Source organism: Streptopelia decaocto (assembly GCF_964273445.1).
Source record: "Streptopelia decaocto genome assembly, chromosome: 4".
NCBI lineage: Eukaryota > Metazoa > Chordata > Aves > Columbiformes > Columbidae > Streptopelia > Streptopelia decaocto.
This window is the reverse complement of record NC_138658.1, coordinates 24,372,186-24,397,496: the sequence shown is the minus strand read 5'-3', so window position 1 is coordinate 24,397,496 and position 25,311 is coordinate 24,372,186. Positions and strand designations below refer to the sequence as shown.

The window sequence follows — 25,311 nt, the reverse complement described above, 5'->3', positions numbered from 1 at the left end:
TATGACGCAGTAGAGATTTTCACACATCAATCTATTTGTTGCCAAAGGTACAAAAATGTGCTTTGCACTGACACGTTCCTCATTAATTTCTTTTAAGCCCCTGAGCAAACTGTGTGTGGTGCAAGCTCATCTGGAGACGCGTTCAGGATCAACGTGATTCCTAACTTTCGGAGCTGAGCAAAGTGCTAGTGCTGTGTTACTTTGCTATGTTGCTTTTTTTGGGGATCTGGGAGGGAACAGCTGTGATGACAGCCACTCTGGATGGGGGTGTGTGTGCACACATTGAGTACAGAGGAGATGTTGGACTGGGGAGGAAAACATGAGAGAAGTATTCCTGAGAAGGCAATGAGGGTGGCAGGCCATGTGAATTCACTTCTTAGAGCAACTACATGCTTTTCAGGGTTAAAAACTGGAGGACTGGGAACCAAGAAAGTTCTGTCTTGTGGGATTTCAACAAGGTGTTTCTGAATTTCTGAGCCCCGACTTCCTCAAAGGCCTCATCTATATTAACCCTCATTAAAGTATTAATTCAAGTATTAATTTAATAAATTTACTGTCCGGGGTGGGTGAGGAGCGAGTTGAGAGCCTGTGGGTGAGAATTAAGGGGCAGGCTGGCAGGGGTGATACTGTTGTGTGTGTCTATTACAGGCCACCAGATCAGGATGAGGAGTTTGATGAGGCCTTCTACAGGCAGCTGAGACAGGCCCCACAGTCATAGGCCCTGTTTGTCATGGGGGATTTTAGCTTCCCTGATGTTTGCTGGAAGGAGTACTCAGCCAGCCAGCCACAGTCCAGGAGGTTCCTCCAGTGCATTGACGATAACTTCCTGATGCAAATGGTGGAGGAGCCAACTAGGAGGGGAGTGCTGCTGGATCTCATCCTCACTAACAAGGAGGGTCTGGTAGAAGCGGTAAAGGTTGAGGGCTGCCTTGGCTGCAGAGACCATGTGATGGTAGAGTTCAGGATCTCCTGTGGCAGGAACAGAAGACCAAGCAGAATCACAACCCTGGACTTCAGTAGGGCCAACTCTGGCCTTTTCAAGCAATTGCTAGGGGAAATCCCATGGGCAAGGGTACTTGAAGGTAAAGGGGCCCAAGATAGTTGGTTAGCATTCAGGGACTGCTTCTACCAGGCTTAAGATCAGAGCATCCCAACAGGTAGGAAGTCAAGGAGGGGAGCCAGGAGACCTACGTGGTTAAACAGGGGAACAGCAGGGCAAAACTCAAGTGGAAGAGGAGAGCCTACAGATCATGGAAGGCGGGGCTGGCCGCTTGAATATAAGGCTGTTGTCAGAGGGTGTAGGGAGGCAACTAGGAAAGCTAAGGCCTCCTTAGAATTAAACCTGGTGAGAGGGGTCAAGGACAACAGAAGGAGCTTCTTCAAATACATGGCAGATAAAACTAACACCAGAGGCAATGTAGGCCCACTGATGAATGAGGTGGGTGCCCTGGTGACAGAAGATACAGAGAAGGCAGAGTTACTGAATGCCTTCTTTGTCTACACTGCCGGATGCTGTCCTGAGGAGCCCCGTATCCCTGAGGCCCCAGAGGAAGTCAGGACAATGGAGGAGTCTGCCTTGGTTGATGAGGACTGGGTTAAGGACTAATTAAGCTATCTGGACATCCATAAATCTATGGGTCCATATGGGATGCATCCGCGGGTGCTGGGGGAGCTGGCTGAGATCATTGCTAGGCCACTCTCCATCATCTTTGCTAAGTGTTGGGAAACGGGAGAGGTGCCTGAGGACTGGAGGAAAGTAAATGTCACTCCAGTCTTCAAAAAGGGCAAGAAGGAGGACCCGGGTAACTATAGACTGGTCAGCCTCACCTCCATCCTTGGAGAGGTGATAGAACAACTTATCTTTACTGCCATCTCAAGGCATATCAAGGAGAAGAGGATCATTAGGGGCAGTCAGTATGGCTTCGCCAAGGGGAAGTCATGCTTAACCAACCTCATAGCTGTTCATGAGGACATAACCAGGTGGATAGGTGATGGCAAAGCAGTGGATGTGTGGTCTATCTTGATTTCAGTAAAGCATTTGACAGTCTCCCACAGCATCCTTCCTGCTAAACTGAGGAAGTGTGGTTTGGATGATCGGGTAGTGAGGTGGGCTGTGAACTGGCTGAAGGAAAGAAGCCAGAGAGTTGTGGTCAATGAGATGGAGTCTAGTTGGAGGCCTGTATCTATTGGAATCACTCACGGGTCGGTACTGGGACCAGTATTATTCAATATATTCATCAATGACTTGGATGAGGGAATAGAGTGCACTATCAGCAAGTTTGCTGATGACACCAAGCTGGGAGGAGTGGCTGACACGCCAGAAGGCTGTGCTGCCATCCAGAGACCTGGGCAGGCTGGAGAGTTGGGGCAGGGGAAATTTTATGAAATATAACAAGGGCAAGTGTAGAGTCTTGCATCTGGGCAGGAACAACCCCAGATTCCAGTATAAGTTGGGGGACAACCTATTAGAGAGCAGTGTAGGGGAAAGGGACCGTGGGGCTCCTGGTGGACAGCAGGATGACCATGAACCAGCACTGTGCCCTTGTGGTCAGTAAGGCCAATGGCATCCCGGGGTGTATTAGAAGCGGTCTGGTTAGTAGTTCAAGAGCAGTTCTCCTTCCCCTCTACTCTGCCCTGGTAAGACCACATCTGGAATATTGTGTCCAGTTCTGGGCCCCTCAGTTCAAGAAGCACAGGGAACTGCTGGAGAGAGTCCAACGCAGGGCAACAAAGATGATTAAGGGAGTGAAGCACCTCCCTTATGAGGAAAGGCTGAGGGAGCTGGGTCTCTTTAGTTTGGAGAAGAGGAGCCTGAGGGGTGACCTCATTAATATTTATGAATATGTAAAGGGTGCATGTCAGGAGGATGGAGCCAGGCTCTTCTTGATGACAACCGATGATAGGACAAGGGGTAATGGGTGCAAACTGGAACACAGCAAGTTCTACTTAAATATGAGAAGAAGCTTCTTCACAGTGAGGGTGCCAGAGCACTGGAACAGGCTGTCCAGGGGGTTGTGGAGTCTCCTTCTCTGGAGACATTCAAAACCTACCTGAACACATTCCTGTGTAGCCTTATCTAAGTGTTTGGACTAGATGATCTTTAAAGGTCCCTTCCAATCCCTAGCATTCTGTGATTCTGTGAAATCAATTAATTTATTAAAGTATAAAATTTTAAAGTATTAAAATATTGAAGTATTTATTGAAGTGTTTTAGTGTATCACGTTGTAGCATGGAGGGTGTTCATCTCCAGAGTAGCAAGTGGTAGGACAAGAGGAAATGCCCTTACAGAAAGGGTTGTCAGGCATTGGAACAGGCTGCCCAGGGAAGTGGTGGAATCACCTTCCCTGGAAGTGTTTAAAAGGCGTTTAAATGAGATTCTTAGGGACATGGTTTAGTGCTAGATTTAGGTGAGGTTATGGTTGGACTCGATGATCCTGAGGGTCTCTTCCAACCAAAATGATTCTGTGATTCTGTATGTTGAAGACAAAGGTGGTGTCTGTGCTGGGCTTTTCGCGTGTGTTCGTTGCAGTGCAAGCCAAGGCTTGAGCACGCTAGGCTGGGCCCAGCTGGTGCCAGAAGAGGCAGGTTGGAGCCTGCTGAGCCCTGTCCCACAGCCATGGTGTTTGTGTTCTGCTTTCACCTGGACCTGTGGCTGGTCTCTTCCTCTGGTTTGAAGCTGTGTCCCAGAGCTCTGTGTCAAAGATATGTTGGTCGTTTGGAGCAAAAATCTGGTGTTTCAGGCAGAATAACATCAAGAATAGCTGGTGGTGGGAGCACTCTTGCTGACCTCAAGTTAGGAAAAGCCTTTTGGAGCGTTGTTGCTGTAAGGGGATGTCAGAACTTCCATAACAGGAGAGTTCTGTGCTTTGAAAAACCCCAGAACTACTCATATATGAGTTTTATTTACTTTCCCCTTTATTAACTGCGATAGCAGTAAGGCTGAGGACTTATCCTGCAAACACAGTAAGTACTTAAGTCTCTACAAGCTTTGTTGAGGTTGCTGTTACTTGGGCAAGGCAAGAATGCTTGCAGGAAAGGAGCCAAGACCTCACTGTGGTCTGTGTGCTGCGCTCAAAGGACAGCTTCTTGCTGCAGAACTGTCTCTCGTGCTTGTGGGTTCACAAAGACTTTTTTTGGTATATCCATGTGAATTTCTTAAGCATAAAACTTCACCTATGTGTATCAGCAAAAGCACTGTAAGCCACTTTTTTCAATCTTGTTCCAGGAGATGACCCACTCATGGCCACCTCCTCTGACAGCTATTCATACGCCCAGTACAGCAGAGCCCTCCAAATTTCCATTCCCAACAAAGGTAAAACTGTCTCTTTTTGCTAGGGCTTTTGATAAATTAGAAGAGAGCTTTCTCACTCTTTTGTGTGTTTTCATCTGATTTTTGCCCCCCTTTCGCAGATAAAGGCTGTTGGGAGAGTTTATCTTTAGATTAAGTCAGATACATTAAAGCAAAATGGATCCTGAGTTATAGAACAACTGCTTGCAATGTATTGTTTTATTGAGAATTAGATCAGATTGTGGTTCAGAGTAACTGTTTTTGTGTGGGCTATATGGTAGCATAATTATCTTTCCTTTTATTATATTTTTAAGCAAGCTTTGTATTTATCAAATTGCGAGATGTTTGAGCCAGAGGGGGGGATGGATGAATGAGTAATGTTTCCATGACTTGCATATTTGTTATAATTGTAGTCTTCAAATGTGACTGCTTTTCAGAAACATTATAAGCACTTCTGTTGCAGCACCAAAAAAAAAAAAAAAAAGCTTTATTTTTATTGTCAACAACACTATTTGCTGACTGTTAAACAGAAGTGTTTGGCAGCTCTTTTTTTGAAAATATTTCTTAAAAAATGTACATAACACTAATGTGCTAGCGACACTTTTTTGGTGGCAGTAGCATGTATAATTTCTGTCCATGCTAAGCTTTGCCAGACCAGCTTAGACTATTAGACAAGTCATACTTTGACAAGTTAGTCGAAGCATTTATTACAGTAAGTAACATGTGGAAAACAGATAATCTATACGCTGCTATTAAGAGAGATATTATTTATTTTATTCTCAATTTGCACTTTGTCCTTTCTTTCTAGGAATCACAGCATGTTGGATCTGTAGCACAGAATCAGAGTAAGTAGAAATCCGAAGAAAACACACCATTATGTACAAGTTGACAGATAATTTTGTGTGTTACATGTTGAGGAGCATGTCAAATGTTTATATTGATTAAGGAGCATGATTTCTTGTGCTTTGTTGAACAGTGATTAATTTAGAAAATGCTAAAGAGATTGTACACATTCATTACCTACAAATTAAGGCAGCGGTTCAACATAAAACAGTATTTCATTAGGAAACTGCATTTGGAGTGATGAATAATCTCAGTGGCAAAAAATTACATCCTGGGAGAAAGTGACTTCCTAATTTGATGCTCAGAGATCATAAGGTAAAATATGCTACAAGTGAGGCAAAAAAACCCCAACTGATTCATTTTTGATTTACAGAACAGTATGACGCACCTTCAAAAACGTTGCCTAGTTCTCAGCCAAGAACATCGTAAGTAACGAGACTCAGTTCCCGTGCTCTACTATGCAGTTACTTAAAATAATTTGGAATTAATTAAAATTTGGGTTACTTGATGTTTTTGGAGATTAAAGTTTTATCAGTTTGATTTTTCTCAGAAATTTTCAATGCAGGGTGTTTTCACCAACAGAAATCTTACTGTTTCATGATTATAATAGTCATAAACAAAACAATTCTGAAGGAAAAAAACCCCAACTATTAATGTACCAGATTGTGGGGTTTTTTTCTCTTTTAATTTGTGGCTACTTAACATCTTGTCACACTTCGTCATATTTGAACTACTAATAATGCATTCAACTGACATAAATTATAAGGAAGACAAACTGATCTATTCTCTGTATCATTTTGAAGCCTTTGAGGGCTGGTAAAGCTACAGCTATGATAACTGTGAAAACTAGATGTGAAATTTTAAAGATATCATATGGTATAACTTCCTGCAAATGCCCAAGGAAAAGTTTTCTAAAAAGTGTTCTTAATTTTACTTTTATATTTGAAAAAAAATATATCCCTTTATTGAGGACTTTCTAAAAACCTCAATTTATATTCTAATCATGTCAGCTAGGTGCAAAGTGAGATGAAGATGAAATTTCTGTAGCTTTTTTTGATAGTATGTGTATGTTTTTACTTTTCTTTATATATTTAGTCTTTTCCCTATCATGTTACATTTTCTCTCAGAAGAAAGTTCTTAGAATTTGAGTCTCAGTGTAAGATGTTTGTGTGTAATCACAAAAGTTTTACAAGGCAAGGAAGGAATGCAAACTAATAAATTAATTGCTCCAACAGGAAATTTTAAGTTGGTGGAAATGATTCGTAATCACAATAATATAACTTAATGCTGTCCTAGTAGGTGAAAGTGGTTATCTATTAATTAGGTTAATTACAGAAATTGCTTGCAAGTAGTTTTGTGAGGGCTGACTTGAGTCTTTCAGGATTAACCTGGCCAGATGGCAGCATTGATAGGTTCTGAGCCCCAAGTAATGAATAGAAATCTTTTCACGCCTGGAAGGCTAAGTGGTCCCTGTACAAGGCAATTGCCCAACTATTAAACGCCTGTCAGTTCATGTGATATATAAAGATCTCATGTTACTCCATTATATGTTGTTCCATGGAAGGCTGCAAACTACAGACTACAAAGCTTATTCCACTTCTTTTCCTTATCCTGAACAATTTAATAAAAACAAACAAACAAAAAAACCCCAACAAAACTGGGATAGTCACAAGTGAGAGGAAGAGTATCTTTCCATCTCAGTTGAGTTGGTAGGATTTTACTCTCAAGATCCGTAAGATCAGTAAAGCCTCTTGGTGCTGTTCCAGCGTGGTGCAGAGGAGCCCTCACTGGCTGGGAGTGTGGGATTGTGTCATGCTGAGCAGTCACCTGCTCCCTTAATCCATTCTTTGTTTTGTTCCTCCTTTTCCTACCCCAGCTTGCTCCTCCTAAATGATTTATTGGCATTTTCATTGTGCTGTTAAAAATACTATTTTCAGCTGCTCCAGGCTCTGCCTTCCTCCTCAGCTACCCTACAGCCATTGCCTTTATTTCAGCTCTTGTCTCCTGCTTGTAAAAATCTCAGCCCAGAGACCTGTAAATTTGGGCACGGTATGTAGCTCTATCCTCAGCCCATGTCCCCTCTGCTTAGCATCCTTATGGGATGAGGCTGAGAGCCAGCACTTGTCTACCAGGGACATGTGTCCCCACGATTTGACAAAGGCAGCTGAAGCAGGAGGAACAGAGTGGCTTAGGTTTACGTCCAAAATGGAGAGAAATTATATTTGCTCAAGGACTTCCTCTACATCTTTCCCTTGAACTGCTGCATCCATTCTTTCTTGTTTTGTTTTTGTTTTCATTTGCACAACAGGACTTTCTTTCTTTGCTGTTCAAAGCCCACGTGGCTGTCTGAAAATCCAGCTGCCTTGAGTAGCTCGCCTTAGAAAGTGTAGCTGACTGAAAACAAACAGCGTTTGTGCTGCTTAATTAGAGGTTGAAATCCCGGTGCATCTGCGTGCCCAAATTAAGCATTCAGCTTTACAGAGCGCGCAAGGGTTTCCCAGATGGCTTTCATTCTTCAATACAGCCCCAAAGTCAGCACCTGGCTGCACTGGAATGGAAGTAGCCCTTCTTTTTTGAAAGGGGAGATGCCAAGCTCATTCTTGGTATGCATCTTTAACCCAGCTGGCAGAGAGGAACCAGCCTGTGCTTTCAGCAGGGTTGTTTGGCAAGGGATATTAATTTTAGCGCTGCTTCTGTCGCTAAAAGAGCTCTTTTTAAATAGCTTTACAGGGAGATTGGTGTATATATAAGCTGCAAAGAACAGGGCCATCAAGTGAAAACTAGGCATTTATTAGCTCCTCAGCTAATTAAAACCTTAAAATTCTTAAAGCAGATTTATTTTCTTTAACTAGGCTATTAACCAATTTGTTGAAACCTTGTTTTGGGGAAACTGGCTTTGTTTATCCTCGCCAAAGTGTGACTCATTTAAACTTTTAGTCTTCTTTCTTGATCTTAAATTGAAGTTAAGTAGTTGCAATGTTATTTACCATCAGCTTGGGTGAAAAAGGCAGTCATTTTAATTAAAAACAGATAAATAAGATTTCAAAGAAGATCTAGGTAGTGTTTTCTTGTGTTATGCTCTTACCTCTAAAGGAATGCATCTGTAGTCCAGAAGTCTGGACCCAAAAACAGTCTCGGGACTTGTTAGCATCCCTGGAAGTGTGTTCATTGTTACGTTTGAAGGATTGCTTCCCTTAATGGGTTGCGGGGGAAAAAAAAGCTTAGACAGAGCAGCCCTCGTGGTACTGAGAGCCTCTTCTGCATCGGTGAGAGGTAGTCGGGGACAGTGGGGCCAGAACCTTTGCAGGAGGTGTCACCTGTGTGGGAAGGGTTGGCTCTGCACTGGGGGACACCAGAGACCTTTGGGGTTTCTTCTCACCATCCTGCTCCGTGGGCAAGAACAGAAGTCCCAACCTTAATCTCGAGTAAAGTCTGATTCATAGGGGAATCATGCAGAAACATACCCTATTGAAGCCAGGTTTTTTCTTTGAATGGCGCAGTAGCAGCTGCATGAACATGTTTCCACAAAAGACTTAGCAATTGGAAAAATAGCTTTAGCATTGATTTATTACACTGCTGGTGGTACAGTGCAAGTAGTGAGTCTGTCTGGGCTTGGGGAAGGGAGGACAAGAGGACTTAATTTGTCTCTCTTATTATTTGGACACCCTGACATAACTCATCTTTGCGTTCTATCCCAAGTTTTAAGGGGCTTACAACTTCAAAATAAAATCCATTAGAAAGAGGGGAGCCATCTAATAAGCATGTTCAGTTGGTTTCCAGAATTGCCAACTCTATCTTATTTGGAAGGAAAATCTGACAAAGTATCCATCTTGCCAAACCAAGAATGTAACATTTCTTATTAGGTCCAAAGATTTAAATAAAAAGATTAGACAAAAGACTTTTTAAAAGGAAGAAAACATTTCTATTTTCTGGCCTTCCGAACTGAGAATTGTAATCATTGGTGAACAAATGTAAAAGTAAAACAGCTTACTTTAGCCCTTCAGCACAGTAACAGGCACAGCCCATCACTCAAACACAAGAGAAAAAAAAAAAACAAACAAAAAAACTCTGAATTGGCAACATAACTAGTAAAAGATTAACTTGGATTGCTGAAACTCTCCAGCTTAATAGTACAAGCAGGTGGGGTGACAGCAATGTAGGAAGATGGGAGTTTTGACATGCAGCATGTCATTCAGTGAAAAGAGCCTGTAGTGCTGTTTGAGTGTCATTTTCTAAAGAGACTGAAGATTTTGGGTCTTCTCATTAGGTGGATATTCAATTTCTGGCAAAAAGTCTCGATTTTTCATATCAAAGATGTATGGCACTTCCTGAAGTGAAGTTCATTTAGGGGTGCTGCATGCTCAAATCTTAATCGCAAGAGCATTAGCATCTCAACTTGCTTAAAGAAAATGTTAGCTTTTGGGTTTATGTATTTGAAATTGTCTTTCCAAAGGACTCTAGTATTAGTGTTTTGAATATTTCTTTCCTTTAGAGACATCCACAACAAAATACATATTTTTATGAAACTACTTCTATGAAAATAATAAAGACGTAAGAGAAGCCACCTCTGTTGTTAGTGCTGTGAAAGGCTCAGCACAACTCACTCCCAAGTATGCAGCAGTTGAGATGGTGAAGCCTCATCACAGATCTCCTCACATGTAATTTCCCATGATTTAAGGATTTGTCTTACTTCCTAGAAAGAAGGGATGGGGCCACAAACATGTAACAATAGTCAGCCAGTCCTGCTTAATCGTTGTGTTGTAGTTTCTGGCGTACGACTGTCGGTAGGTGTGGAGTTTGCTGTAGGACTCCATTTTGATTTCGTCAGCTTGCTTGCTCTAGGTTGGGTTGAGGTGCCCTAGAAAGTAGAGTGATTTGTGTTCTGCACGAGCAGAAATGCTTTAAAATATCAGGAAATAACTAACTGTGCTTTCCATAGTTTTCTTTAAGGGGGCTGGGCTCTCTCCTGAAATGGTGAAAGAGAAGGATTTGTAACTGGTATTGAAAGGAAACATAAAACGGGCAGCAACAAAAACCTTGTGAATAATTGCTTGAGTCTGTTCTCTGTTGACTCTGTATGTGTAATTTCCATTAGCCCTAATAGGAATGACGTAGCTTTCTGTTTAAAGGGAAGATACAGTCTTTCTTGTGAATTATGGAACTTTAATCTGGTGCTTGGAGAGGTTAAAAGGTACTGAGAGAAAGCCTAAGTTACTGTTCAACCCTGAGCACCCATTACTGACTGCTAAAATAGATTTTTATCTGTTGACCAATGGGCAAATTGCTCTTACAATTTAATTTGGACTTGGGATTCGTCACTTCTGGTTTGTGGAATTGTTGTTCACTATGAGACCATGGCCAGCTTCAGCAGTAAATGTGGTCTTGTTTCAATGCTGCACGTCAGCAGCTTTGCTATAAGTGTAAAATAATTTGTCTACTTAGTGGGGATAGTGTTCAAATAAGGGAATAATTTTTTTATTCAAAGTTTTTACTCCTCTGTCACAGAGTCATAAAAGCAAACTGCTTATGGTCATTAGGCATGACACACAGAGCTATAAATCTTTTTTACTTTGTTCATAACTTGATATGAAGGCTTGGAAGGGTGTGAAGGTTTGTGTAGTTTTTCTTTTCCTAACAAGGATCAGGGACGCTAACTGTCTCCCCACTTTTCCAAGGTTCTGTGGCTCACTGGGGATTTTTCACATTTGTTTTCTTGCTATAAAATTTGCTGTCGTGAGGGATGGGAGGCTTATTTCTCTTATTTGGGCATGAGAAAAACTCACAGAGAGCCCTTAGTTTGAAATGAGGTTGAAATAAACAGAGTTTTGACTTGAGTGATTAAAATCCCTGTTTTGGTTCCCAAGTTTTTTTATCCCATTTTTGGAATGAGACTTGTGTACTTCTCTGGGTTGAAGAATTGGTCTCCAGCTAGTTTTGAGATTTGAATCACTAGACTTCTGAATAGCAAGAGTTTTGCCTGCCTGTTTTCCATCTGCTTTTGGGATGCCTGCATGGTTACCAAAGAGAGCGATAATAATTTAGGAGAGCTTTGGGTCCCTCCTTGCAAATTCCCCTCCAGTCTTTTGAGGACTTTGGTAACGTATTGAAATTGGAAGCAGTAGTTAACTGCCTGCCAACTGAGGACTAAGTTACACTTTTGGAAACATTTGCGGACAGCCTGCTCTCTAATCTAGCAATAGTAAAACCGAGTTTGTGCTTCCCTGCTTGTAAATGGCTTTGAGTATTAGAGCTGCTTGATGTTATGGTTACCGCCAAGACGTGCAGGAGCATGAAGTTCAATGTCTAGAGAAGAAATAGGAGATGGGCTTGACTTTGGCATTTACTTATGTAGGTGTGATAGGAAACTTCGGCAGCAAAAAGAGAAGCCCTGTGACAGAAGTAGTATTTGCAGCCCGTGAGAGCATAGAGTGTGAACATGCAGAGCTTTTGGTGCAAAGATGATGCTTTCTGCCCCTTGGGCAGCCAGTGCAGGCTAATAATGTGCCAGTCTCTGGCTGTACAAGGATCAGACTTCTTCCACCCAGCCCTGCTGCGTTAGCGTGGTAGAGACCCTTTGTCCAGGAGCATTCTCCTTGCAGAACTTCGACTTTGTTGTCTGTAGATGGCAGCCAATGATACTGACCTCTATTGCAAAATGTCTTGAAATCAGTTGGAAAGGCCAGTAAAAGGGCCTGGGTTGTGTGTTGTCATTTTGTCATTTATTCAGATTATGAGAGGGTTTAGCAAATTGAGCATGCCCGATGTTCAAAAAGGATGTGGGAGGTTGGTTTGTTTTGGCAAGGGCAAACCAAGACTTTTTCAGTGTCTGCTGATTGAAAATGTGTCTGCCTTGGCTGATATTTATCTTCTGGTTGTCTTTCAGAATGCTCCAGGACGACCTGCAGCTCAGTGATAGTGAAGAGAGTGGTGACGACCAAGTCAGTTTTAGATGTTTTATACACTAGGCACACAGATATCCCTTTAAATTACCACAATTTGTTGCATTGTTCTGAGCTCCTTAAGCTAACCTTTCCTCCCCCTCTCCTCTTTGTTTTTGTCAACAAAACAGGTTGTTGAAAAGCCACCTTCTTCATTTGCTCCTCCAAGGTACAGGTTTGTTCCCAAACTACTACCTAGACCAAATAATGAGGAAAAACAAAACTGCTTTTTATGTATGGGGTAGATGGGAAAGGGTTCCTGGTTTCTCTCATAGATACAGCTTTGTTTTCTAGCTGCTGAAGCTGCTGTTGAAAAATGGCTTTAATTGTGTGGGGTTTTATGGAGAGCTCAGATTAGAAATGAATAATCCAGGCATGCTGGATTTTGCCTATGAACCAGAATTGTATATCTATATCCCCAATCCTTCCCTTCTTTTCTCCTCTTCCCCTCCACCATTGTAATGTAGATGCTGCGGCCAATGGGATTTACAGTTGTAGTAATGATGAGTGAGGTGTGAGTCCTGTTTTAGTTTAGAAGGAAGCCCAAAACAGCCTAGCAGGTGAAGAACAAAAAAGGATTAGGTATACTCATTAAAGCTGCTTCAGCTCCTCCTGAAAAGGCAGTGGGCTGTAAGCAAGTCCTGCCATGTACTGTAAATCAGAAGCAATGTTCAAGGTAGGCTGAACAGACATGTACCTGGATTAGAAAGGTGGAGAAGCCCTGAATTTTTCCTGTAGGAGGGTACTGATACATTTTTGGCTTGATGTCTGTGTTTGTCAAGCATAGGGTGATGTTTTACCGAGTCAGACTTGCAGAAGGGCACACCGATTCTTGGCGTGATCCACTGTCTATGCAAGCTCTTGAAACAGAGTGTTCTCACGATGTCAGTCTGGATGAGCAAAGAACTTGCTTTCAAATCATAAAAATGTGTTGATGCTGACGTGGGAAACAGTTTTCAAAATAAAGAAAAAAAAAAATCAACATTTTAATTTCTTAAGCCTATTTCAAAACAAGAAAGCTGTGCGTAAGTCATGGTTCTTTCTCAGTTCCATCCACTCCCGTTGCCAGAGCTGGAGGAAATAACTTTTGAGTAGGGGTAGGTGTTGCAAAAATTGCTGATGCTTGACATGGCTCTTAACAAAACAGTTACAGCACCTAGACCAAGGAACATGGATGAAGAAGTGAAAACTTAAGGGGGCTAAAACAAACACGGGAAACCATCCTGGAATGTACATTTCTGCCCTGTTAGCCTTTGTTGGAAATTTTTCTTTTTAGGGTTGAGACTTCAGAAATGCACTTGTAGGTTTGAGGGGGGGTGATTTTGTTTGGTGTTGTGGTTTTTGGGTGTGTTTGGTTTTTGTTTTTTCCTCCACCTTGGCTAAATGCAGCTTCATGTTGTAGCAGTGACATCCTGCTTATGTACTTGTTTGACTGGGTTGGAGTTGAAGGTTTTATTATTTCCGGAGGTTTTTTATTCCGGTGCTTTATCTTTCAAGTATGGCAATGTATTCCCTTGGCCTTCTCCTCTCTCCTCTCAGTACCAAAACATGGGGTTTCAGTTTTATTTTTTAATCCTGCTATGTTGATAACATAAGTAAGTAACCTTCACCCATGCTGCTTTCTAATTTTATCTTCTGGTGGCCTTGCAGTGCCCTACAGTCCCAGCCCAAGAGTGTGGCATCAGCACATTCCAGCAGCCCAGAGTCAGGGAGCACCAGTGACTCAGACAGCTCTTCAGACTCGGAGACAGAGAGCAGCTCGAGTGAGAGTGAAGCAAACGACCCTCCGAGAGCACCAGCGCCTGAGGTGAATGCAAGTAAAATGCAGAGGCTGCTTAACACAGGGCGATCAGGACTAGGAGATCTGAAATACAGTCAACATTCAGGTGTCTCCTTGACATTTGTGCTGCATCATTAGACTTTTCTTGCCCTTTGCTTCCCCTCTAGAGTTTGTTAATTAAATAACCCTTAGTAACAGCATAATTAGACTTTGGTGTACCTAACCTTGAAGTGTTCCCCTTTCTCCTTTGGTGTCATCAGTTAGCACTCCTGGAGGAATTAGTGCCCTTGCTGGCCAGGCACAAGCAAGGCACAGAGGGGGAGCATGGCTTGTCTGAACCGTTTGAGGTCCACCTCTGCCTATGCAGCTTTTATGGGTGCTGAGGCTATGGACTGCTTCAGGGTGAGACCAATTTTCTGATACATTAGGAGGAGCCACTACCTCCTTGCTGCTCCTCTATGTGTGTGACACATTCGTCTTCTCCCAGATCACAGCTGAAGTGATCAGACCTGCAGGATGGGCTTGAATGTGCTCAGACTTGCTGTTGTTGAATTTGGCACGAATAGTGCTTCCCTGGCATTTCTGGGACTTTTATTGGGAAAAGCATACAAAGAGAACTTGGTGCCTTAAAGTCGCATAATTGAGACCATGCATTTTAAAAATCTGCTGCAGACATGCTTGTGTCCCGTGGGTTCAAACAGTTCCTCTGGTTTGTTAAACATTCTTGGGCCAGTGGAAAAGCACATGGTTATATACTGTGGACCACAGCTAATGTAAGCCAATCCACTGACAGTTTTGAGGTACTCTCACATAGCCCAGAAACCTTGTAATTTATTTCTCCTCCTCACTCCAGCCCTAGCTTTCCTTTCTTTTACCTTAGAAGCACATGAACAGGGTGAATTTTGTGTGCAGGAAACAAACTTTGGGGCGCCATGTCTTTTCATCTCACATCCACTACACTTTACCTTCCAGCAGTTCAATTACAGACTTTGTCATTTGCAATGTGTGTGTCTTTGGAAAGAAACAGATGTTACACTTCTCCTCTTCTACCAAATCCTGCATGGTTTGTCCTGAAAATGCTAGATTGTAAGGTCCTTCTCACTCTGGTGAAGTCCTCGATATTTGCCATTGACAGTTTTGTCCCTTATTTTATTTAGCAAACTGTTCATTCATGGTGCTGAAGGAGCAAGTTACTGCATGTGGCCTGTTTGATTATAGTCAGCTCTTCACATGCAAAGGCATAGACTTTAAGACCTATAGGCAACAGTTCCTTCTTTTAAAAAAAAGAAGGTAGTTGTCTCTTACCGTTCACTGTGTTCAGAAAACCTTACTAAAACCTATATGAAGGTGTGGATCACAAACAAGATAACCGATGGTAGAAATACTAGAAAAGGATCAGCGTATGCCACCTTCTGATAGCAATCCAGATTATAAACCAAAGTTTGCTGAATCTTTTGGCTGTGTTTTTATAGTGTTTGACAAAAGAAAATGCTCTTGATTGGCTAAGAGGTTAAAATTCCAATGAAAATGAAGCAGATTTTTGTTATCTGAAAACTATAATGCAATGTGTAGTTTAATTTTATTTGCAAAGCTTCTAGATGGACTCACCCAAACACAGTTGAAGATGTGTCTTGTTTATCTACATGTTCTACAGCACAAAACAGAGCTGAAGCTGGATATGCAAGAAAATCACAGCAAAAGTGATTAGTCTTGGAAAACCTTTTGTGTGCTAGGGTTTCTCTTTTCAGGGAACAGTTGTGGCCCTTCTCCAAAGTGAGAGTAATGACTTGGAGAATGGGTGAGGGCGGGAGTGTGGCTGTGCTTTGATGGTGCCCTGATAATGAGTTACATGTTTGAGTGATGCTGACATATACATGGTATTTTCAGAACAGGCCCCAGAGAATCATGCCCCTGATGTGCAGTTTCTGATGTCTGTTTTAGGGTTGGTGGTATGTGCTTTTCTCGTAATTTGTCAGACTACTGTTAGATTAGGCAGGACTTGTAGCAGCCACGTTGTCTATCTGACTGTCACTCCAGAGGTCTTCAAACCTCAGTCATCGCCCATGCCTTACTTGAGCCAGAGTGAAGCGAGAGTTGGGTTTTATAAGCAGAGGCCTCAGAAGAGGCTGGGTTTGATGTGCCAGCTATACCATTTCTTTTGGTAAATGCTTAAACTGCAGCCTACCTGCCAGACTTCAATGAAATGTGACAACTGACACAATCCCTCGTCTGTTTTGAAAGCAGTGCTGTGTGCAGATAACTTTTTAAAAGCATTGTGAGGGCAGGACCTAATCTGCTTTTACAATTGCTGCTTTTTTATATATGTCGTCCAATAGTGCCATGATGTTGGTTAGTAACAAAACAAGGTGAAGTTCTAGTGTTAGACTGAGAGCCTCTGGGTGAGGATTAGGGGGATGGAAAACAAAGGAGATGTTTGTAGGAGGTATCTACTACTGGTTGCCCAGCCAGGATGATGCATTGATGAGTTATTCTATGGGCAATCACAGAAGTTTCTGGATCAATTCTTATGGAAGATTTCAACTTCCCAGACATCAACTGGGAATATCATACTGCTGTGACAAGCAGCTCTTAGAAATTCTTGACGTTTCTAGGAGAGAGCTTCCTTGTCACAAGTACTCAGTGAGCCAACTAGGAAAGATGCCCTCCTAGACTTGATATTTGTGAACAGAGGAGGACTCGTGGGAGATGTAATAGTAGGTGGCTGTCTTGGCCACAGTGATCATGAAATGGTTGACTTTAAAATTTTCAATGTAATGAGATAAAAGGACAGCAGAGTAGCTACCTTGGACTTCAGGAGAGCAAACCTTAAGCTATGCAGGGAACTATTTAGCAGAGTACCCTGGGAATCTGCTTTTGAGGGCTTAGGAGTCCACGAGTGCTGGTCAGTCTTTAAGAACTCAGGGGTTCAGGCAGCCTAAGGTCTATCAGTATTGTTAAAGACTGAAGCAAAATAAGCGTTGCATGCCTCTGCTTTTCCTTCATCCCTATTAGTCAGGTGACAGTCTTTGACAAGTATTGGTCCAGTGTTTTCTTTAGACCTCCTCTTGCTGTTGGCATACTTAAAAGCCCTTCTTTTTGTCTGACACAACACTGCCCGTTTCAGCTGTAACTGAGCTTTGGGATATTGTGTCTTCTCCCTGCTTATACAAACTGCAGCTCTGTAGTCTTCCTGTGAAACCTGACCTTGCTTCCACAGATGATACAATTTCTTTTTCTTCTTGAGGAGGAGTTCCCTGTTCAGCCAAGCTGGTCTCCTGCTCGACTTAAAACACAGTGGCATTGCCTGTTCCTGTGCTTCTGGTCTCTTACCCAGTGACAGGTTGGGCTAGCAGGGATCCAGGAGTGCCATGCAATACATTTGACTGAGCCTGTACAAAAATGAGGTCTGTGTTTCTGAAGTATGATGTGCATGTGCTAGAGCATCCCCGCTGTCTCATGGTCATTCACTTTCAAGCTCTTTTAACAGTAAGGGGGAATTTTACTGGGTTCTGGTAAGGTGTGCTAGGATGGAAATGGCCCATGAAGGCATCAGTCTTGCATCCTTCCTTTCTCCTTTTGTCTACAGCCCGACCCACCAACTTCTAATAAGTGGCAGCTTGACAACTGGCTAACCAAGGTGAACCAACCAGCAGTGCCAACAGAGAGTCTCAGTGAAATCACCCGTGAGGATGGATGTGAAGAGGGCAAGGAGCAGGAACAGGGTGTCAGCAGCAGTTCCTCCCACCAGCATGTCGAGCCGAGAGAGTCTCATCACAAGAGCTCCAGCCGAGCGGCCAGGGCTCCTCAGGGTGCTCATCTTCCCACCAAACGCAGCTGCCAGAGGTCTCCTGTGCACACTGAGGAGCCCTCACCCAGGCAGACTGTGGGTATCAAAAGACCTGGCAAGGCTCCAGCGCACGAGGGGCCCAAGGGAGGCCTGAAGGTGGAGAGTGATCCTGGTCCTTTTGAGGTCAAAGACCAGTCTTCCAGAGACAAGCCAAAAGTCAAAACGAAAGGGAAGCCAAAATCCAGCGACAGAAAAGACTTGAAGCCAGCACCGAAAGAACCCGCTGAGAGCAGAAAGCACAAGAACGTCCATCAGGCCAATGCCAAACCCTGCTTGGACCCAAAGCTCGTGAGAGACATTTTGCTTGGCAGTGCGCAGGAGCATCTCGCTCTCAGTCCCCTTCCTCAAGAACAGGGCACAACCCCCACTAGGACTAGCAGCCACAGGCCTGCCATCGTGGCCAGAGAGAATTTTCACAAGGAAAAACTTCCCTTGCCTACAAAGGAGAAGAAGTTGCTCTCGCCAGTGAGCGATGCCCCCACCCCTCAGTCCCTCATGGTGAAAATAGATCTCCCTCTCCTGTCCAGAGTCCCCCAGCCCCCTGGGAAAGGCATTCATGAGAAGAGAGCAGAGGCCAAGGAGCTCCCTGGTGCAAGGAAGCAGGACTTGGAGAGGAAAAACATGGACGCTCCTGACAAGTCCCTTCAAAAGAGGAAGGTGAGAGGTGGAGGGTGGAGGTGGGTTTGTGAAGGACAGAGGCGGTGTTTGGAAAAACCCATGCAGAGGATTAGTTTCCACTTCATAGGTTGGGAGTGGACCCATCACGCTCCTCCTATAAAGGTGTTATCAAACTTCTAAAGGGAAGGATGTCAAAACCTTCTTCACAAATCTCTTACTGAGCAAACAAAAAGCCCTGTAAGCTGTCTAACAAATCCTTTGTTTTAAAACAGTTTTTGCTGTGCTTTCTTGAAATACGTGTTTTCTCAGACAACGAAACCCCAGCCCTTTTGTGTCAGAGGAGCTTCTGGCAGCAGGCTGTGTCAGTGTGTGGCTGACCAGCCCCCCAGTACCATTCCTGGGTTTCTCTGGCTTTCAGCTGAAGCAGAGCTTTGTAGGATGGTGGTGCCCTCTTCCTTTGCACCCCTTTGAAAAGCATCATGGTATCTGAAGAACCTCCCAAGGTGTGCAGCCATCCGCACTCTGTTGCTGGAGAGCACCCTGACTCCAGTTTGTGGGGGTGCCCAGAGGGAAAACCACACCAGGCCCCCCCGATCTGCAGTTTTCAGTTTTGTCTATGTATGCAACTTCTGCTGCCTTTAGCCATGCAGCTTCAGTCTGAGTAGTGTAAGTCTTTGTCTCTGTGGTGTCATTTATCTCCACAGAACAGCTGTGATTGCTTATGCAAGAGTAAGGCGTGAACTGTATTATTACTAAGGGTTGTGGCAGCAGCCCCATGCCTTTTGCTTTTCCGCAAATGCAGACTTTTAACTGAACCAGGTTCACTGATAGTAGCAACCATCACTAAACCCTGCTTTGGATCTCAGCCGTTGGAATAAATACATAGAAAACTTCTTTGGTTTTCCCTGGAGCTGCTGTGGCACTAGCAGTGATGCTAATGCTTAAAAGATATATGTGTCCAGTAAGGGGCTTTCCAAAGACCTCTTCAGCTATAATAGTTGCTTTTCCTTGGAGGTGGTAGTTGTTCACAAGTGTTTTTTGGAAAGGTAACTCCCAAAGACGACCATTAATATACTTCCAAGCCAACTGGTTCAGCTGCACAAAGCATTGGCTGCAGGACTCGCAGGTTGAATAGATATGTTGCACATATTCACGGTGGATATTTCAGTGCCTATGTACCTTTTTGGTCCTCCTCACAGGGCAGGTGGCTTAGCACGTGTGGGCGAAAAACCTTAGTTCCTACACAGTTTCATTTAGTCTTGTCATTTTCTGAACTTCCTGTGGCTGTGGGGGTGGAATTGAGAAGAGCAGGGAAATGGTGAAGACACTTCAGAGACCCTGGCAGTCCTTTTCATGCAGAGCAGCGGGAGAAAGGTAAAGGGGTGGTAAATCTGCCACTTCTCTTGTCTCTCAAAGACCCACGAGAGGAGCTATTTGATGTTAGGCACGACTTCCCTTGCAGTGCGAGTGTCTGATTGCACGAAAACCTGCCTGAGAGCCTCACCATCTGTATTATGTCAGTGTTCATCAGTGTCCTTGGAGGCTCAGGCTTCATCGCAGCCAGCTACGTCAGGTACAGCTGTCAGACATTTTTTTTTTTGCAGCAGTGTGGAGCTCAACCTGAGAAAGAGCTTCAGGAGACATGATCTAGGTACTGGAGCCATGCCCCAGTCATGCTGCCAGAGGTAGGCTCTGTGTTGGGCACGACCCACTGAGTTCCATCGCAGTGACATAAACCTGGCTGTGCTCTTGGGAGAGACAGAAAGACAGTCCAGGAGTGGTTTTGGCTGCCGCCAGGCACACTGTGGATAACACTGACTGAAAAGCGCAATTTCTTTTACATTTTCTTGGTTTGTAGCAAATTATTCTGAAGTTTTTCACTCAGGTGAGCTGATGATTTGCACTCTTTGTATCACAAGATCTATGGAATGCAATTAAAAAGTATCATTTATTGCTTCTCTGCCTTAATGTTTCCTGTTCTGGAGGACAATGGCAACAATTTTAACTGACTGTTTGAAATTTCACCTGTATCTGATTCTTGTTAATAATACCAAAAATGCCTGCACATCTGGGAAATCAGAGTGATCTAACTCTCCTGTTAATGCATTTTTTTTTCCTTCCTTTTGACAAGTTGTATCACAAAACACAATTGCTTTCAGTTCATGGCTTTGCCAGGAGGAATCTGAATACATTTCTGTACAATTCATACTCAGTAGGAGAAAAAAGCCCACCTAGAACAGATGAAATGCTTATTTTCAGGAATGGAAGTACCTTAATATTGATTACTGTTAGCAATGATTATTTTCAGGAATGGAAGTACCTTAATATTGATTACTGTTAGCAATGAGAGGCTTAGCAGTTCCATCCCGTCCACTACAAAATAATTAATCTGTCCAAGCAAAAGCAGATAAAATGTTATTTTAGGGTCCTTGTCAGTGAGCCTGAAATCTACATCTGCTGGGCTCTGGCTTTCCATATCTTGTGTTTCCTTTTTGTAGCCAGAATTGATCAAAGGTAACTGTGTTGTCTGTACTTTATTATACAAGCTTTCAAAAAGTGAGTGATACATTATTTTTTTCTTCCTGTTAGAGGGAAATGGAGAAGGAGACTGATAGGAAGAAAACGAAATCAGAAAAAGAAACAAAATCATTGCAGTCTTCAGCTAACAAAGACTCCAGTAAATCAAAGTGAGTATACAGTGGTGGGATGGCAGAAAGGTGCCTGACGCTGAGTATTTCTTGAAAAGGTTACGGCAAGTAACTGTATCTCCTGTTGTTATACTTGTAAGTTTGCTTATAAAATAATGTGCTCTCTGAAACTTAATCTGCTGAAAATCAATTTTTACATCCTGGAACCAATCATGTGGCTAAGGGAATGTAATTTATTTGCCTATTTATTTGTTGCAGATGTACAATGATACTTGGCTGTCACTTATCTTCCTCTCCCTTCTTAATGCTGAGGTTTCTGGTTCTAATAATTCAGCATGAGCTGATATTTCAGTGGTTGGTCATCCTCCCATATTTGATTCACATGGCTGCAAAAGCGTTGAATGTTGTGGCATTTGTCCCAATTTCTAACAGTTGAGATGGGAATGAAGACTCGACTGTTTTTTAAACAGGAACTTGTCCATCCTGCAATCTTAGGTTGCTGCATGTTCTGTTCCATATATTACACGTAGCTCAAAAAATGTGTTCATGCTGCAAGAAATTTGCCTTTTCCTTCTAAGCTGATAGGGCAGCCATTGGCACTGCTGTCTTTCAGACCAAATGCAGAAAAGGAATTTTTGCAAAAAGTTTGTATGTTGTTTGAGTTCCAAAACAGTGTAGTAGACAGCCTGCCTGCTGGGTTGCAAACTGGCGTGGTGGTAATCTGTCAGCAGATGCTTGCCCTAGATGATCGGGGAGGTGGCAGCTGTTCTGCGGGGTGCAGTGTATGCTTGTTCTGCACAGCAGTTTAGGGACTTCAGGGAAAGTCTGCCCATGTCTTCGCTCATTCTGGATTCTGCTGTCAAACATGTTTTGGGGAAGTTTGTGTTCTCACAGCATGGGAAGCAGCAGAAAGCTTTTTATCAGATTCATGATACTTCACAAGCATGTAAAGCTCCTAGTCTTTGTGAGAAGATGATGTGAACGTGTTTTGCACATGGGAGAACTGAGATGCAGACAAATAGAGCTGCTTGATCAGACTGCTGCTGCAAACAGATGGAATGGCTGACAGTGCGGCCCAGAAATCTGATTCCCATGACATAACCTCTCACAGTTATTCACTTTAAATACCTTTCCAAGAGCATACCACACATTAAACAAACAAATAGGAACAATGACACGTAGAGATTATTCCCAGACTATAGACGAAAAACTAACAGAAAATTCACTTTATTTACTGCAAGATGCTGAGCAATTGTCTCCACAGCAAAGAGAGTTCTGGCAGCCTCTTGGGAAAGAATATTGTACTAAGAGTAACTATAGTGTGTAAATTTTGACTTGGTGATTGTTGCTATTTTCTTAATTGGAAAGGTCCTGCTGAAAGAAAAAAAAAAAAAGGTGTTAGGGCCAGTACTGTCTGCTCCCTCAGCTGCTTTTTCTTTCGCGGGTTACAGGCTTTTAACAGCATTTGCTGGCTGGCTGCTGGTGCACAAGGTGTCTGTGCAAGGTGGGACCTCTCTTCTCCCAGTGGAGAACACAGAGGTAGATGTGGTGGATATCGCAGAGCTCTATTTTTTTCTCACCTTGCTGCTGTGTGAGTCCGCTGAGAATATCTGAACTGGGATACTCTAGAATAGCACGGATACACAACTCTCCCTTTGTCTAACCGAACCAAGATGCTGCAGTCCTAATAGGTTTTTCACTGTGGCTGACCCAAATTTGTATTGTCTTGAAATTTTGCAAGACCCAGTCCAGAAAACAAATTTATGTGTATAAGTGGGTAGGTAGCATTTCCCTTCTTCATTAAAATAATCTCGTCATCTTTGTGTCTTTTTTTGAATATGACCTGATGGACACACCACCATTATCTCTGTCTGGAATTTCAGGTGGCCTTTATGGCCAGTAATTTCTCATTTATTCCAGCATAGCAATTACAGTGCTTCTGGTAGATCTGCTGAAATATACCCCATAATTTGTGCATTAGCGTACTGCCAGCATTTTGTCTGGGTTTATGCTTCCAAGAGCATGTCTTTGAATGGGCAGTGTTCCCGGGAGAGGTGGCTGGTGCTTCAGATATGGGCTACTGCATTGAATCCCTGCTTGCTTGGGGCTTGAATTTGACTTGGGTTTGTTATGCAACGTTGAAGTTTGTGTCCTCACAAACCAACTAAACTGCTTTTCTGCAGAGAAAGCACTGACGTACTCCTAAAGCACTGAGATGCTGAGGCTAACATGGAGTTGGGTGAAGGGGTGGTTCAGCTGTGGTAGTAAGGAAAAGGTTTACATTCTGGGGTTCATTCCTTTTTTTTTTTTTTTTTTTTTTTCTTCTTTGTGAGAATGAGCACCCCTTTTAGCCACGTTCTGCCTTTTGGAGTGGGAAGAATAGGATTCATTTTTGGGGGCAGAGGGCTCTGCATCAGGTCGGGGGATGCTGCTGTGCTCCCTGTGAAATAGTCCTCTCTGGAGTGTCAGCTGTATCGATATAGCAAAGCTGGGGAGTGTGTGTAGGGACTGTACCATGGGAAAAGCAGGTTGTGGCCCACTGGAAAAGGGGAGAGGACAGGACTGTTCCCTGCACAGCAGAACGAAGCAAGGTGTGCAGCATCACTCTTCAGTTCTCTCACGGGGTTAAACCTAATTTCCTCCTCTTCTGATGGTGCAGTCCCCAAGTCGCAGTCCCTCCGTTTTCTTGGAAACTTTGAGAACCTGAATAAAAATTTTTGTGAATGAGCAGTAGTGAAACAAACTTTAGAGCTATTTGGTGCTACTTACTGGAGTTTCCTGGTAATCCTAACCCCAGATGATTAGAAATCTGATATGCCACTGTGTTATTGAATGTGCTCTGTTCTGCCATTTAAAAGAAGAGCCTTTTAAAGTCTCTCTCCCTTGAATCCTCTGAGCTTTATAAGTGTTGTTTAGTTGAGCTGGCAAGTCTTAAAGGAACAACTCAGTTTAATTCTGTCAAAGCATGTACAGGATCAAGTGTCAGGGTGAGTATCTCTGACCACAGGAGATATCTTCTACCGTAATGGGGAGAGACAGACAGTGCTGCAGTTCATTTGCCTTGTTGGGTGATTTGTCTTGGGGGTTTTAGCCGCTGTAATTACCTCTCTCCCTCTTTCAGTGCAAAAGGGGTGTGTTGGAGGGGTGTCTTTTTTGCAATATACTGATATTCTGGTTGCAAATCTTTACTCCAAGAGCAAGTCCTGAGGCTTATTCCTACTTGAAAAGCGACTTATATGTTGTTGGCAGCTAAAGATGTAGTATTTAATGCACAATGAAGTTCCTGAAGTTTCATTTTCGTTTTGTTGGATTCTTTGTGTTAGCAAGTCATCTTGCATTTCCAGAGAAGTTTAAACAGAATTGGTACGTGATGTAACAAAGTTTTAAAAAAATCCCTACATTGTCTATACACTATATTAATTCCAGTTGCTGAATTTGCTTCCTCTCTCCAGAGCACTGAAAGCTTCATTTGAGACCCAGAAGAAAGATCTCCTCCTACCCCCGCCACTGCCACCCATGTCTCCTGCACATCCTGCACCAAAGTCAACCAAGACGGCCCAAAAGAGACCCCGAAGTGAGAGTGATGAGCTGCCTACCATGGATAACACTGCCAGGAACAAGAGCAACCACAAGGATCCTTTGTTCTCCAAGCACAAGAAAGTGGAGAGAAATCATGCTGAACTGTCGAAGGGCATCAAAGTAGGTACCCCTTGTAACTGGTGGGGTGTTTCCTGCAACCTGTGAGTGCTGTGTGATTCTGTTTAGAAACATGCCCTGAGGATATTAAGAAGGAAGGAAGGTAAGCCAGTCACCAGAAAAAGCTCTTTGAAGTATTTTTGCCCCTTTAGCAGCTGTGATGGTGTGTTGCCAGCCCAGAAGCCTGTGCTGTAACATCTCTCCTGACTTTTTATCATCTGTTTTCATCTTAGCAGTGAAACAGTGAGAAAGGGTGACCATGTGAAAATGAAAGAGAAGAGAATCATATTTAGGGCAGGAACTGTTTCTGACTGTAGGCAACTGCAATTATAATATTACTATAAAAATCAGTACATTTACAAAAAGGAAGAGTGGCTTGCTTAAAAATAAGAAACAAGCAACCTGTGGTTTTGACTGCAACCTGGGTGTAGGGTTTTATAGCTTGCTTACAAAATTATTATTTATGATCCTTGCAGCTGGATCTTTGAATTATTGGGTTATAAAATTAAATTATATTACTGTTCACTAGTGGTTCTGTGTGTGTGGTCCATGATATTGTCATGTGTTTGTCTGTTTAAGCCAGGCTGTGCGTGCTGTTGTAGCTGGCTTCTGACTGCTTTTTCCTGATAATGTACTTAGTAATGCAGAATCAG

The 25,311-nt window shown here is 43.1% G+C and overlaps 1 protein-coding gene across 1 annotated transcript in view; it reads left to right on the top strand.

Moving 5' to 3' along the window:
• AFF1 (ALF transcription elongation factor 1) overlaps positions 1 to 25,311 on the top strand; it is a 102,766-nt gene that overhangs the window by 64,618 nt on the left and 12,837 nt on the right. The window contains exons 5-13 of the mRNA XM_082051617.1: positions 4,226 to 4,312; positions 5,097 to 5,133; positions 5,505 to 5,556; positions 12,015 to 12,069; positions 12,201 to 12,238; positions 13,720 to 13,876; positions 17,436 to 18,353; positions 20,904 to 21,001; positions 24,415 to 24,661. Of these exons, the coding sequence (XP_081907743.1) occupies positions 4,226 to 4,312; positions 5,097 to 5,133; positions 5,505 to 5,556; positions 12,015 to 12,069; positions 12,201 to 12,238; positions 13,720 to 13,876; positions 17,436 to 18,353; positions 20,904 to 21,001; positions 24,415 to 24,661 (1,689 nt within the window). The remainder of the gene's footprint in view (positions 1 to 4,225; positions 4,313 to 5,096; positions 5,134 to 5,504; positions 5,557 to 12,014; positions 12,070 to 12,200; positions 12,239 to 13,719; positions 13,877 to 17,435; positions 18,354 to 20,903; positions 21,002 to 24,414; positions 24,662 to 25,311) is intronic.